Consider the following 14,536-nt stretch of genomic DNA (forward strand, 5'->3'; position numbering starts at 1 on the left):
TATGTGGAGCTTATTATATAATGGAAGAGGCAGACATTAATTGAATAACCACACAGATAAATATATTAACTACTAGGAAGGAAAAGAATACTCTGCTATGAATACATAGCAGAACTATTTGGAGACAGTGTTGGCAGAGCAGAGAAAACAGCAATTTCCCCATGTGTTATTGATGTCTTTGAAGGGTTATATAGTGGGTGATATTCAACTAATTTCTTTTCTTTTTTAAAATTTTTATTTATACTGGAGTACAGTTGATTAACATTGACATTGTTGTGTTAGTTTCAGGTGTCTAGCAAAGTGATTCAGTTATACATATACATGTATCTATTCTTTTTCAAATTCTTTGCCCATTTAGGTTATTACAGAATATTGAGCAGTGTTCCCTGTACTACACAGTAGGTGCTTTTTGGTTATCTATTTTAAATATAACAAATTTATTTTATATGAATCCCAAGCACAGAAGACAGGAGGACTAAGTGTCTGTCAGATACTATGTTTCAATTTGTAATCCATAGATTCTGACAATAATATCCAGAGAAAGGTAACATTACCAGTTTATGTCTCAGAAGCTTTTTGTGTGTAAAGTTGTATTTTGACAACTCAAGCCTGACTCAAACTGAAAGGTTATAATTTAGGGAATGAGTAATTTATACCTTGTAAAATTAAAATTATACATTTTTCTGAAAATTTATTTTGTCATAAAACACCATATCCAGCCTCCCTACGACATGTGGATTTGAAAGACATAAAGTTAATAGCAAGTTGAAGTAAATTATATGTATCTTAAAACCTGTGACCTACTACAACACATTTTTATTTTCCTTAAAAATCGTAACATTTAAAAAGAGTTTTCTTTAAGATATTTTAAACTTATTACAGGAAAAATATTCTATTAACTTGAGTTACTATTACTTAAATATAATTTTTATTATGGAAAATTTTCATAAAAAGATTAACAATTTGGATTCACTGTCTCTAAACATTTAGTTACTGTAAAAAAAGTCCTTGATCTTGACTTTTTGGAGACAACTTGAAGGTTATTTGAAATTAAGAAGTGTATGAAGTTTTGATTTATTGCAAGCTCAGATATTTAATTGGTTAACCACATTGTCATAATTCATGATTTATAAATATTTGTTCCAATGTTTAAGGTAGAGGTTGTACCATTATAAAGAAATCTCAATGAAATTATTGCTTAAATGTTTAAAGAAATTATCAAATGCAGATTAATTTTTCATTAGCAGGTAACTATACTTTTGGCATTTATTCTTACTGATGAGCATTTAATTTATTAATCTGTGCCTGGACCAAGAAAAACAGTTTGCAGATTCTTTGAGTGTGGCTCTATTGAAAAATTCTTTTGTTAATTTTACTCATTAATTTCACTAAAGCTTATTACCTTGATCTATCTATCTAGCTAGCTAGCTAGCTATTTTTATACACATTGACATCCTGGGACAAAAATCTGTGACTTCACAAGTGTACACACACCAAAATTTACTAAGAAGTAAACTGTGCTCCTTGCACTATTTTAGTTAATTGCTACAAATTTTACTTCTTTAAAAATGCTACAGAGTCAGTATTATTGGACGTACACTTACAAATGAAATGACTTTACATCAGTGAGGTTAAGAACTTGCCAAAATGTGATCACCTTTGAATTTTGTGAACTGAATTGGTGAGGATGAGATTTGAAACTTTAGCTATCTGACTCCTAAATCCATTCTCCTTTGGAAAACTAACATTATCTAGCTCCCTAAAATATTTAAATTTATGTAAGAAGTGTAAATTTTTCAACTTAGTAACCCAAATAATTAATTTTTTAATTATAAATTTCAAAAAAGAAACATTTGTATTTGTTTATTGCTTTTTTTCGCAGGGAATCAGTAGACATTTTATTTTAGCTCAGTTGTGTCTGTCTCTTAGCTTATCTACACTGATCAATAATTACCAAATCTGTATAATTATATGAATGTGATTGAGCAATAATTGTGATGAGTTGTAATAGATGTTAAAACTATACTTCCAAAATTCAGAAAGAAAAGCTTTTGCTTGTTAAATAATTCCCTCTCTCCTCAACTTAGAAAGTAATTCATTGACAGCATGTATGTATATTTTTTACATCAAAACTTTTGCTAACATCTCTTCAAAGGAGTGATTTAATTTAAAAATGGATAATAAATCTCTATAATATATATATATCTGCAAGGGTATAAGCATGTGGTACCGTTATAGTCCTAGGAAATGAATTACCTTTGGGAATAATGACAGTAACTATGACAATTGAATTCTGTGGTATTTCCCTTAAAATTTTATTTAAAACCCTATTTATTAAACTACAGAAAATGATTTAAAGCTATGTAAGATAAAATTAAATCACTTTCAGTTATTTCATAGCCCTAAAAATTTGACATATTTTAAGAATTAAAAATATACATTAGTAGCCATAAACCAGACCATTCTTTAAAAATTCTTAGTAACCCCACCCCAATCTTATATATTCAATAATATAGTCAAGAGGCTACAGCTACAATGAATTCTTGCTGCTTTACTGGGTTGGACAGTGTTTTGTTGCAATAATGCTCATTTGTCTTCTCCATTCTCCTGTGAATTTGGCAGCTCATTCAAAACACAATAGTCATTAATGATGCTTCTCAAAATCCTGCATGTAAACATTTCACAAACGTCATATTTGTGATTGTGCCTTTCTTTCAGTATTTTTTAAATAGATTCATTCTTCTAAATTCCTAGCTTCACACCAAAATACCTCCCAAGCTTTAAGAACCCTGCTACTGTTAAATTAAAAAAAAAAAAAAAAATAGTAGTGTATTAAGGGGCAGGAGGGTGAAAGAGAGTGGATTCTCTACTCTGCCAACTGCTCAGCATTTAGCTGCTTTTAAAAAACTACCTTCAGAGCTACAGCTATTCAGGTCATTAGGAACATTTCCCTTGTTCTGGCCAAAAGGAAAACAGCATCATTTGTGAGACGTGGAAGTGCTACAGAAAGAACGTTAAAAGAGCCAATTTTATATATAACAGTTACACATAATAGAATTATGGGGGGATAGTACTGATTATTAGTGGCATTTCTTAAGATCAGTATGACTTTACAGATGTAATTAGAAAGTTATTACTACTAAAGATTGGCAATTCAATTTATAATTCTTAGGCTGGATTTGTTCACAGATTAGTGCTTGGGTAATATATTTTGTTTCAATATTCTGTTGTGTCTGCAAGTTTTAATGAATGTTGACAGAATTAAAATTGCAAGCCACAAATTTAGTATTGTGAAAAGTAATGTAATAAAAACTTTTAGGGCTTTACACAAACAACTTTATTTAGTGTTAAGTTAGCAGTTAAAGATAAGCCTTTTCAGCAAATGCGTCGTGTGATTTTATCAATATTTTTATGTTGCCTTTCCTTTGGTAGTGAGTCCAAAATATATAATATCAACAGTGGCAGATTCTGTATTTTTCAGGAACCAAATATACATGTGTAATTTTAAAGAAATCATGGTAGTTAATATATTTCAAATATACTGAGTACATTTATGCATTCACACAGAATTTAAATACAAATAAGAAAGGTCAGTGGCAATGTGGCAATGATGTAATCATTATTTAAATGGAATTTGTTGATGTCATTCTGGTTTTCCAACCTTTTTTATGAGCTGCGTGGGGATAAAATTATATATTGTTGTAGAAAAGTAAACATTACGTGGACACGCATAAAAAATGATGCTTGCAAGTCAGAATTTTTAGCAGCAAACATATAACTAATCAACTAATGGAGGCTCGTTAGAGCCAACAAAAACATTTTCAGAGTAATGTTCCGGCTGAACTGGTTACAGGCCATTTGTGTGTTCCACAAAATAGTGGCGATTCTGAAGAGGCTGAGTTAAATTAAACGATGATTGTGCTGATTTCATTTAAAGACTTCCAAAGGTTGCGATGAGAAGATATTTACGTTCTGTGAAGGCTTCAGGTAGAAGGCAGCATTTAGTTAGATACAACAATATTCTTATTGAATATAAACATAATGCGTCTGGATAGACTCCATAGATGCCATTCTGTAAAATGCTCTCATTATGATAATCATACCAGACAGCATGTTTTCAATTCAGCACTCCATTGCTTTGTTTTTCCAAAATTTAACGAGTGCGTGGTCTAGTTCCAACTGAAGTGGATCTATTCTTAAGGAAGGAAAAAAAAAAAAAAAAACTGTGCCCATATGTTTCTAATTTACGTACAACCATTAGTTCCTTCTTGCCTTCTCAATTTACCCCACAAAGTACTCTACATCAGCCATGGTATACTAGATGACATTGCTAGAAAGCAAGGAAACCAACTACTAACCCTATAATCTTGGTAGCTTTACATGACAACATCTCTTTTTAGTTCATGCTCTTGTCCATCCTTAAGAAGCTGCAGGGGTAGTGGTTGAAGGATGGGAATTCAAATCATATTTGCTGATCAAGGTCCCAGGCTGAGGGTCCAGGCTAACCTACATGCTCACACTTTATTGGTCAAAGGAAGCTGCGTGGCCACACTGGTAAATGCAATCATACCTGTGCCCAGGTAAGAGACACAATATTTGTATTCATATCTATGTCCACAGCTCATAGTGTGGTACTTAACTGTCCAGAGATGATTTCCTTTAAAGTGCTCTTATCACTTCTCAGGATGATTTCTGTACTAACTAGGCTTTCACCAAAAATTTATGGAGATCATAACAGTGATCATATATCATTACAATATAAACCAAATGTGAGTGGAAGTGAGAGATCTCAGTTCTCAAACCAACGTTTATTTTTTCTACTCAAATTATACTTTTGGGATATACACAATAGAAAGTAAAATATTTACTTCATTCTTTATATGAAAACATAAAAAAAAACTAGGAGAAGAATTTTAGATGAAGCTCTGAAAATTAAGAAAACAATTTGCTATGGTTACTAACCTGTTTTTTAAAATTCATTCATTCATTCATTCAGTTCGTTAGTTGATTGGTTGATTAGTTTAGTTATAGTCTTAGTTTGGTGATACTCCCAAATAGTTTGTCCTTTACTTTTGGTGTTGCATGACAGAGAGGATGCATTAATCAGATGGGGTGGCAAAGTGTTTTTCCCACTGAAATGTCAAAAGGTGAATTGAGACCATAAACTTAATTGAGGTTAACATACTGCGGTAATAAAAAGCCTCTGATAGATGAAGAAAGCTCCCTGGAAGGTTGTCCATAGTCTTAGGCTCTTTATAGCCTTATGAAGTGTGTGAATATAAGGAAAGAGAAAACATATTCGAAGTGAGTTAGATTAGCAACATTTATATCAAGGAATTGGGCAGAGGGGTTGTGCTCAATAAGCTACTGGCCTACTTGTATTTTTGCACATAAAAATATTGTAAAGCCATTGAATTGCAATTTATTCATTCATATTATACTTCACTTAGTATAATTTTGGAACCCTTGAGGTCAGAGGTTTTCTTCTATTCATCTATATTACTACCAAGATATCTGGTAGTTACGACAATAAGTAGCAAACCATTAATAAATTTTCTTGTTAAATTAATGTTATAAGCTGATTTCAGAAAGTGATGTAAATTTGTTATAGCTCTTTCATATTACATCTATTCTTTGTCAAATTTAAGAGGAACAAACTAAAGAAAGTTGCAAGTATTTCAAGTCAGAATAGATCATGGGTTGGTACTGATCGCAGGTTGGTATTATATATTTACAAATTGTTAAAAAAATAAGGGAGGCTAGAATGGCACTCTCCCAATATGTAGTTACCCACAGCCATCTAGCAAGAAATACTCAGCAGTTTAGAGAGAGTTTGTATGGGTTGTAAAATACCACCACTGACACAATCTTCTTGGTTATTTAAGTCCAATTACTTCACTTAACAATTCACATTTTAATTTATGAGAATATACATATGAGTTTATAAATTTGGTAATTTAAACCATTGAAAAAGATATACCACAACTTTAGGTTCAAGCTGTGTTACTATCCCTTGATAAAATTATAAAGTTTTTTCAGCAAATAAAAAAGTAAATGCTTGAGGGTAAAGTTTGGAAATTAATGAGAAGCTATTATTTAGATCATGGTTTAATAAACAACTTCTTAGAAGCATTGTATTACTATATACCTTATATCACAAAATACTAAAACTTAAATATTTTATTTTAAATGCTCTCCTTCACAGTTTTGAATATGTATTTACATATGTATATTCTACATATATATCAAACACACACATGCACAAATACATTCCGGTAAATTTCTTACAAGATGAAAAGACATTAAAAATTACTGATACCAATTAAGTTTGGAACGGTAACAATGACATTCTTACTCTCTTCTGAGGAAATATGAAGTAATAAATCCAGTATAGTATCTCTAAAAGCCCAAGATTTACTGAAAAGAGAGCACTTTGAGTAAATTTTAAAAACAACATACCAAATTACCTAATCAGTAGTTTTCCTCCAAGTATGATCCCCAGAATAGCAGTACTAGCATTGCTTGTTGAAAATGCAAACTCTTGACCCCATCCGAGGCCTCATGTATCAGAAACTCTGGGATGGAGTTTCCAGGTGATTCTAATAGGTGCTGACATTTGAGAACCATTGGTAGAATAATACTATTTAAAACTGTTTGGATCAGCTGATTTGCAGAGGTAATAGGGAGAGTTTCTCAATGAAGGAAACACTAAGTTGACTTATTTTCAGGCCAAGGCCTTACCTAAGATTCCTTAGTGAATCTTACCTTATAATTAACTTCCAAAAAACTGGATGGATTATGTGGCTGCCAGACGTGTGTCACAGGAACAAATTATTCATGGCGAGCGACTCTATCAGGGACATGGTTCTTGGTCCTGGAAGTATTTACTGTTTTTCCTTATTCTGTGTAAAGCTATTCTGTGCTTCCCCACATCTAGCCTCTTTTATTTTTCCTTTAGAGACTAAGTATCAAATACCACCTCTCCAGAGCTGCCCTCAGGTCACTTAAAATAAAATAGGGCCATCCTGCCCGCAGCCCTATGGCCCATCACAGCAGTCTGTCTGTGGTAGCTCTCAGCCCTTGTCACAATCTGGATGTTTTTAAAATTTAACTTAACATCTTTATTTTATTTATTTTTAAAACTTTCTCTAGAATGTGAACTCCATGCAGAGTCTGGTTCACAGATGTATCTGTCATGCACCTTTTTGTGGTGCATTCCAGGAATTTTTTGGAGGCAAAAATATAAATAAGTATGGCAAGTATTTATACAATATTTAATCAACATTTTATTTGCTAAGTAGTAACGGAGTTAAATTACACACATAGGAGTGTTTAAATCTAGTAGAGGGAAGTCTTCTCTGTGGAAGGTATTTGAGATTTTATCAGACCACTCCTCAGAAAAAAAATCTGTATGGTTGATATCAGGCAATCCAGTTCACCATAGTTATTTTCTAAAGTATTATTAGGTTGACTTTAACTTAATATAAATGTAGACATTTTTTATATATAAATCTTTTATAATCATATTTGCTACTTCTCTAATTTGACCATATCCACCTTAAAAGTTATTTTGCATCTTGAGTAATTACTAATTAAGTTGAATTGGGGTTTCAAATTATGTTGTAAACAATAATTATTATAAAAAAACAGTTTTTCTTTGGATCATATTTTTAAAAATTCTTCTACAGCACCTTAATATTCTTGAGGTTTTACAAGTTCCCACTCTAAAGTGAATAGAAAATAATCATTAATGATGAAAATAAATTTATTCTTTTTTCAATTTCCATTGGAAAATGATAAAATATTACTTTAGTTTCCCTTTTTAAGAAATAATTCTACATTAATATTCTTTACATAATGAAATCATTTTTATGAGTACATTTTTCCTTTGGAAAAAAATCAGTGGAGTCTGTTGCTTTAAGTGGTTTATTTTTCTCTCCGTGACTTGGTTGCAGGATATTCACTCCAGCTACATAAATTATAAATATTGCTTCTCCTACTTACTCATAGCACATGAAGTATTATTACAAACAAGAATCATTGTAATGTAGTGACCCCAACGAAACTGTCAAGTGAACTTTTCAAATGAAAACATTCAGATAGATTATGTATTTACGAATAAAAATAAATTTGCTTTTCAGGGAGTTTGGCCGCTGGAAAGTAAATAACCTTGCAGTTGAGAGAAGAAATTTCCTTGGCTCCCCTCTGCCTCTTGCCCCTGAATTCTTCCGCAACATAAGACTTTTGGGACGTCGGCCTACCCTTCAGCAAATCACAGAAAACCTTATCAAGAAATATGGGACACATTTCTTGCTATCTGCTACTCTGGGAGGTACGACTCTTTGAAAATATTTGTGCCTGTGTGTGCTTGTGCATAAAACTGTATAAATCAAGGAAAAGTGTTGATTCATCCAAATCACTGCAGTTTGAATAATCCTAAATTTCATTCATTAACTTAATCAAAACATTTATTGAGTTATTACTAAATATCTTGTATGGTGATCACAATGATGAGGTGGAGGATTTTCACTTAGTTTCTGCCTGAAAGCAATTTACAAACTAATAGCCTCTGTTAAATATAGGCATAGTTATTACACTCTATAATGCAAGGTGATGAGCCAAATTTTGTTTAAAAATTGAATAATAAGCAATCAAGTCACAGCTGGGACTTCAGGTTACAGAGAGCAGGAAAGGTCCCAAAGTAAATGTTGAAATTCTAAAATTACATTTTTTAGAGCTACTTTAACATTTCTGATTGTAGTTGATATATGATGTGAAGAGAGTAATAAATAAATATCAATGAAGATGCACAATATGAAAGTAGAGATTAATAATGTCACCCTCCTCAATGTGATGTAGTATCATTAAATGTGTGTTTTATCATGGTGATGTATAATTCAGCATTTTGAATACACTTCAATGATTTGGGGGGAGATAATCTGTAATAGGAAGAAAGTGACATTTTTCTAAAACTTATAAATACCCCAGAATTCTGTATATTGAATTTTGGGTAGGACTTTAAATAATGTCCAAACATTCCGTTTTAAATAGATATTACTCTTTCCTATAATAGGAGCAGTGGACAAAATTGGATAGGAATCACCATGAAAACAGTGATTCCCTGCTCCCTTGTCAGTCTCTCAGTTAAGTTTACCGAAGCCGGGCAGGCTAGTTCACACCAATGGTGAGGCAGTGTGAAAGACCACATGCTCTTCATTTTCCCAGTCTTAGAGGATGTGTCTTTTTTTCCATTTACCTGGCAGTCCAGTCTGTCACCAAGTCACGTCAGTTTATTCCTCTAGAATATATCCCATATCAAACTCTTTCCTGACTTCTACCCCAATGTCCCTACACCAAGTCACCACCATGTTTCTCTAAGAATATTCCTAAGGTCCATCCTTCACACAGATCTTTTAAGCTTGAGTTGGGTTAAATCATTTTCTGTTTTAATTAAAACCTACAGTTAGCCACTTGAAATGAAATCCAGATGTCTTTCTGTGGTTTCTTAAGGCACCACATGAATGCTCTGCCATTGGCTTTCATCTCAGACCTCATCTGTTCTCTCTCCTGATCATGCTCTATGTTTCAGCCACAAGGAAACTTCATATTTTTCTGCTCAAAGGTTACTTTCTCAGAGAGGCCTTTTCTGATCATCCTACCAGCAGCAGTGCCCGTAGACAACCAATATTCTCTACTACTTCATGATCTCACTTTGCATTCTTCATAGTATTTATTATTATGTGAAAATTTTTTATTTTCTTGAAAACAAGAATCTTGCCTGTATTTGTTACCAATTTACTCCCATAGTGATTGTGTATGGAAAATGTCACCTGCCATATCAGTAAACAAAGCATGTTGCGGCCATCAAGCCAACAGCCACTGCAGCTGCCTCTGACTGTGCACCCTGAGGGGACTCAGGATGGAGAAAAGCAGGATAGTGGCCCTAGATAGTTAAGGTGCATATCAGAGGAATGATTTCAGTGAGCCCAGACTCTTGCATCTTCCCATAAATAGAAAAGCGCTAAATTCATTAACTTGAGATGTCCGGTTTTCTTTAATTAACAGCAATCTTTTGATGTTCCACTACCTGCTTTTATTGCAAAACTCCTATATATCCTGGCTCATCCCTTACTTCTTTGGAGTCATCCCTCAGAGCTACCTGAGATGCTGTGTTCCGGGCTGAAGTCCTCCATTTTGTCCACCAAATAAAACTTAATTCTCAACTTTTAGGTTGTGCATTTTTTTCAGTCGACATTATAGTAGTGCTTGGCACACAATAGGTTCTCATTAAATACTTGTTAAATGAAAATAAGTGAAACTACACTTTGCTAGGAGGCTGAGGCTGCCCAGTCCACTAGATAAACATCAAAACTCTGAAATGGACAGAGGATAATTGAGATCTAATTCAGGAAGAAGACTGAATGAGAAAGAAAATCCATGGATCCAAAAAAGGTCAGTTAAACAAATAGATTCAGAATTGGAGAGAATCAGGATGAAAGGGAGAGCAGGAGAGCCAGGCATGGAGAGGGTGGAAAAAGAGAGATCCCTGGATGCGCCAAAGAAACAAGTCTGCCACGTACCCCTAAGGAATTAAAGGCAGAAGATGTAGGGCGTTCAGGAGGACAGAAAAGGTTAGCTGTGAATAGGCACTCTCTCTCCATTGCTTTCCTCCATAAATGAATAATACTAAAATAATGAGAGAAAGAGATCAGACAAGCCTGGTGTTGAATCCTGGCTCCTTTTTTTTTTTTTCTAAACCAGTTTTGAGACTTTAAAAGCTGTTAAGTAACTTCACTGATTTTTAGGGGTTTTTTTTTAGTTGAAAGGGGGAGAGTAACACCTGTGTGACAAGGCCATGGGAAGATTAGTGTAAGTGTAGGAAAATGTCCTTGGCATAAGCATGCCATGAATTAATGTTACTGCTGTTGTTACTACAGCAGTATGGATAGCAAAACAATGACAAAATATCCCCATAAATGTGAAAACTGATTCTTTGAAAGGTGTGTCTATTTGGCTTAGTATTGACAATGATTATTAATGTAATAAAATCTGAAGTAAAAGTGACAATTAAATTATTTCTATAACACCTCCTTTTAAAAAGTTCAGTGGTCTTGAAACACATCCTAGGTTTCGTTACCATTGTATTAACAATACAGAGTTCCCAGAAGAATTTCAGAACATGAAATGTATTCTTCAAACAAGAAAGGAAGGAAGGGACAAGGGGGAAGGCAGAAGAGATCAGAAGTACAGATGATTCTCAAGGACATTTTTGTTCCTTAGTAGCAAAATTACAGTGACATTTTGATTTATTTCATTGTTTTCGCATTATGAATGCCACACTGTTGTCTTAAGATAGTTTTTGTTTTGCATGCTTTTTGTTTGTTTTTATAAAGGGGGTTTATAAAAACCTTTGTGGTAAATCACTTCTTTGGGTTGATTAATAATGACAATACGCTTTCTCAAAATTGCCTTACTTCAATTATTTAAAAGTCTCGTTCAAGCACTTTCTTCAGTGGTGGGGAGGGGGAAAGAATAGAATTGCCACCCTCACTTGCCTTCTAATCTCTGACCATTCTTTGGATTTAGTGTTCCTGGTATTTTCTGCTGGAATTCTCTTTTTGTCTTTAAGTGTTACTTATATTTTCCTTCAGGAATCTCTCTGTTGGGTGATGTTAATAATTTAGCTAAAATGCATGAAATTAGTTGAGTAGCTTAAGGATATAAACTGTTTGCAATTAAAATATATACTAGGTTGATTTCAGGCAATTTTTAAATTATTGCTATTGTAATTACACTAAGTCTTTTTTGTTGCTGTAAGTGTATTTTAATTTCATATGTTTTACCTGACTGAACATGAAATTGTATTACTCTTTTTCTTAAAAAATTGAGGTTGGTGGTATTTAACTTGAGCAAATTCTCTTTCTCTCTCCTTAATTGACCCAGATTGAGGAACAACTCTAATATTAACACACTGAGGATGTCATGTATAGAAGCAAATATTTTTAACAAAAAGCCAGTTTTTTAAAAATTATTTTCTTATTTTTTATTTTTAATTGAAATATAGTTGATTTACAATGTTGTGTTAATTTCTGCTTTACAGTAAAGTGATTCAGTTATACATATATATATATATATATATATATATATATATATATATATATGTATATACATTTTTGTACTCTTTTCCATTACGGTTTATCACAGAATATTGAATATAGTTCCCTGTGCTACGCAGTAGGACCTTGCTGTTTATCCAGTCTATACATACTACTTTGCATCTGAAAAAGCCAGTTATTTTATAGGTAGATGCCTCCTAAGTAACTAGATCTTCAACTAAATTTATACATTTTTCAAAACAAGTTGAGTGCAAAATACTCTCTACCAGCATTAAAGCGATGAAAAGGAAATAAATGAAAAATGTCTTTTTTTTCCCAAGAGTTATTTAGTACATCATATTATTGACTTAGACATAAAACTTGGGATAGCATATTTGAAGCCTTTAATGGGATATTTTATGATAGATAAAGCCAGTGATTGAATTATCTTCCTATAGGGAAAAATAAGTTATAAAAAACCTTCTTCAATATATATCACTTTCCCTATTTGTTTCATCTTATAGCTTCCAGACTATTTATCAATATAGTAATTTAGCTTGCTTCTATTTGGGATAATGATATCTAAACTCCATCACTGTTTAAAAATCTAAAATAAGCTACTCAATTTAAAGAATCAATCTTGAAATAGATTGCACTCCTGGGATATATTGATTTCTAGCTATGGAATATATTTCATGACTGTTTTTTTAATGTATTTCATTATAATACAGTATATGACAAACACTGAAATAAAAGTGTATCTTTTGTTTCAGTGAATATAGAAATACAAAAAAAAAATAAGTGAATGAAAACAAAAAGACCTTAAAATTGTTGGGCTTACTGAGCAGACAGAAGGTGTTTGCTAAAAGTACCAGATCAGGATTTTAGATCCATAGTAAAGGACAAAGGACTAAGGAAGATGAAAACCAAAAATTCATTTAAAAATTTATAAAAATGTTATAACAAAATATTTATAGTAATTTTAAATGTGACCTCATCTTCACCTCCAGAATTACACAGACTTGTCTAATTAGTCCATAGGCCAAACCCTGAGCCACTCACAGTCATATGAGAATGTGAACACCTCCTGGGTGAGACTTGGCTCTCTAAAGCTTAAGGCAGTGAGAAGCTAACGGAAACAGGTGCTCTGCTCTCCGGACAGCACATCCTATAGAGGAAGAAGAGCAAGAGGCTGGGTTACTCATGCCAGTCCCTTCCCTACACCCAGCCTGTCTGTCAGCTCACTACACCTCTGTGGGCGGAGTCAGGAATGTGGACACAGTGAGGACTTTGGAGGCAGAATAGCTTCCCTCCAAAGTACTCTTTTCCTGATAGAGATTTTTTTTTTTTTTATTGGACCAAAATTCATTCTAGGAGCAACTGGATAATGTATTAAGATTTGTTCATTTACAACTTTAAAGAATATTTTTCATTCTCAGCAACATAAAAACAGTTCCATTTTTACCACTGGTTTTGAATGCATAGTTTTAAAGGCCATAATTAAATTTTAGCAGAAAGAGTTACAATTTTTTTTTTTTCACATGCAAGTTTGTTTTTGAAATTTTTTTCTGAAAGTGCTTCTTCTGATCATGTATCTGCGGTTACCATATTGTTCAACTTAAGTATTTTGTCAGGTATTTAATTTGTTAAATATAGAAAATATTTTCTTCATTGTTGGAGTGAAAAAACTGCCTGATTGTGGTCCAGAGTAAAATTAACTTACAAGGACAATTATTTAAAATAACAAGTACTACCTCAGTGACTACATAGTATATGACTAAGTATGCCTTCAAGGTAGTTTATTTAGCTCAAAAGTTTTATGATACATATTTTTTGTGTGTATATCTCTCAAAGAAAAAAAAGAGGTAAGCTGGGATATGATAGAATATTAGTTAGTTTTTTTCCCTATATTCTAGCATCCCTGTAAGTATAGGACTCCAAATATCCTTGTTTAATTTCAGAAATACTCAATTCTCACTCTTTACTATGTGAATTACATTCTGTATAAAGTATTCACAGATAGTTTTTAATTCTATGTCATGCACCATCTTCTTTCAAAATACATTAACAGCTGTCTTTCTCATTTTCACTTTGTCTCTTCTTAGGAGGTACAAATCCTTTTATTTTAGTTTATCGTAATGTAATTTAAAGAAGTTAATCTGCCAAGATATGTAAATATAATTTATTTCTTAATTAAATATAAATAATTACTTGAAGATACATGGAATGTATGCATTCCATTAGAATGCATATTCTGTTGAAGAAAAAGAACTGAAAGGAAGAAAAGAACAATTTTCTGAAGCTTTATATCCCAGGGAATTATTAAAATAATGGTACTGCCATACTGGTATTAAACTGAATATTTACTCATACTACTTAAGGTTAATTATATCAGTTCATCTCTCTGTCTCTGTCTCTCCTTTCTCTCTTTCACTCTCTCA

At 32.6% G+C, this 14,536-nt stretch overlaps 1 protein-coding gene across 2 annotated transcripts in view; it reads left to right on the forward strand.

The window, feature by feature from the left end:
- BRINP3 (BMP/retinoic acid inducible neural specific 3) overlaps nucleotides 1-14,536 on the forward strand; it is a 415,778-nt gene that overhangs the window by 197,724 nt on the left and 203,518 nt on the right. For both annotated transcript variants that reach the window (XM_082426674.1, XM_082426675.1), the window contains exon 3: nucleotides 8,142-8,332. In XM_082426674.1, coding sequence (XP_082282800.1) covers nucleotides 8,142-8,332 — 191 coding nt within the window. The remainder of the gene's footprint in view (nucleotides 1-8,141; nucleotides 8,333-14,536) is intronic.

Source organism: Balaenoptera physalus, assembly GCF_965194825.1.
Source record: "Balaenoptera physalus genome assembly, chromosome: 1".
Taxonomy (NCBI): domain Eukaryota; kingdom Metazoa; phylum Chordata; class Mammalia; order Artiodactyla; family Balaenopteridae; genus Balaenoptera; species Balaenoptera physalus.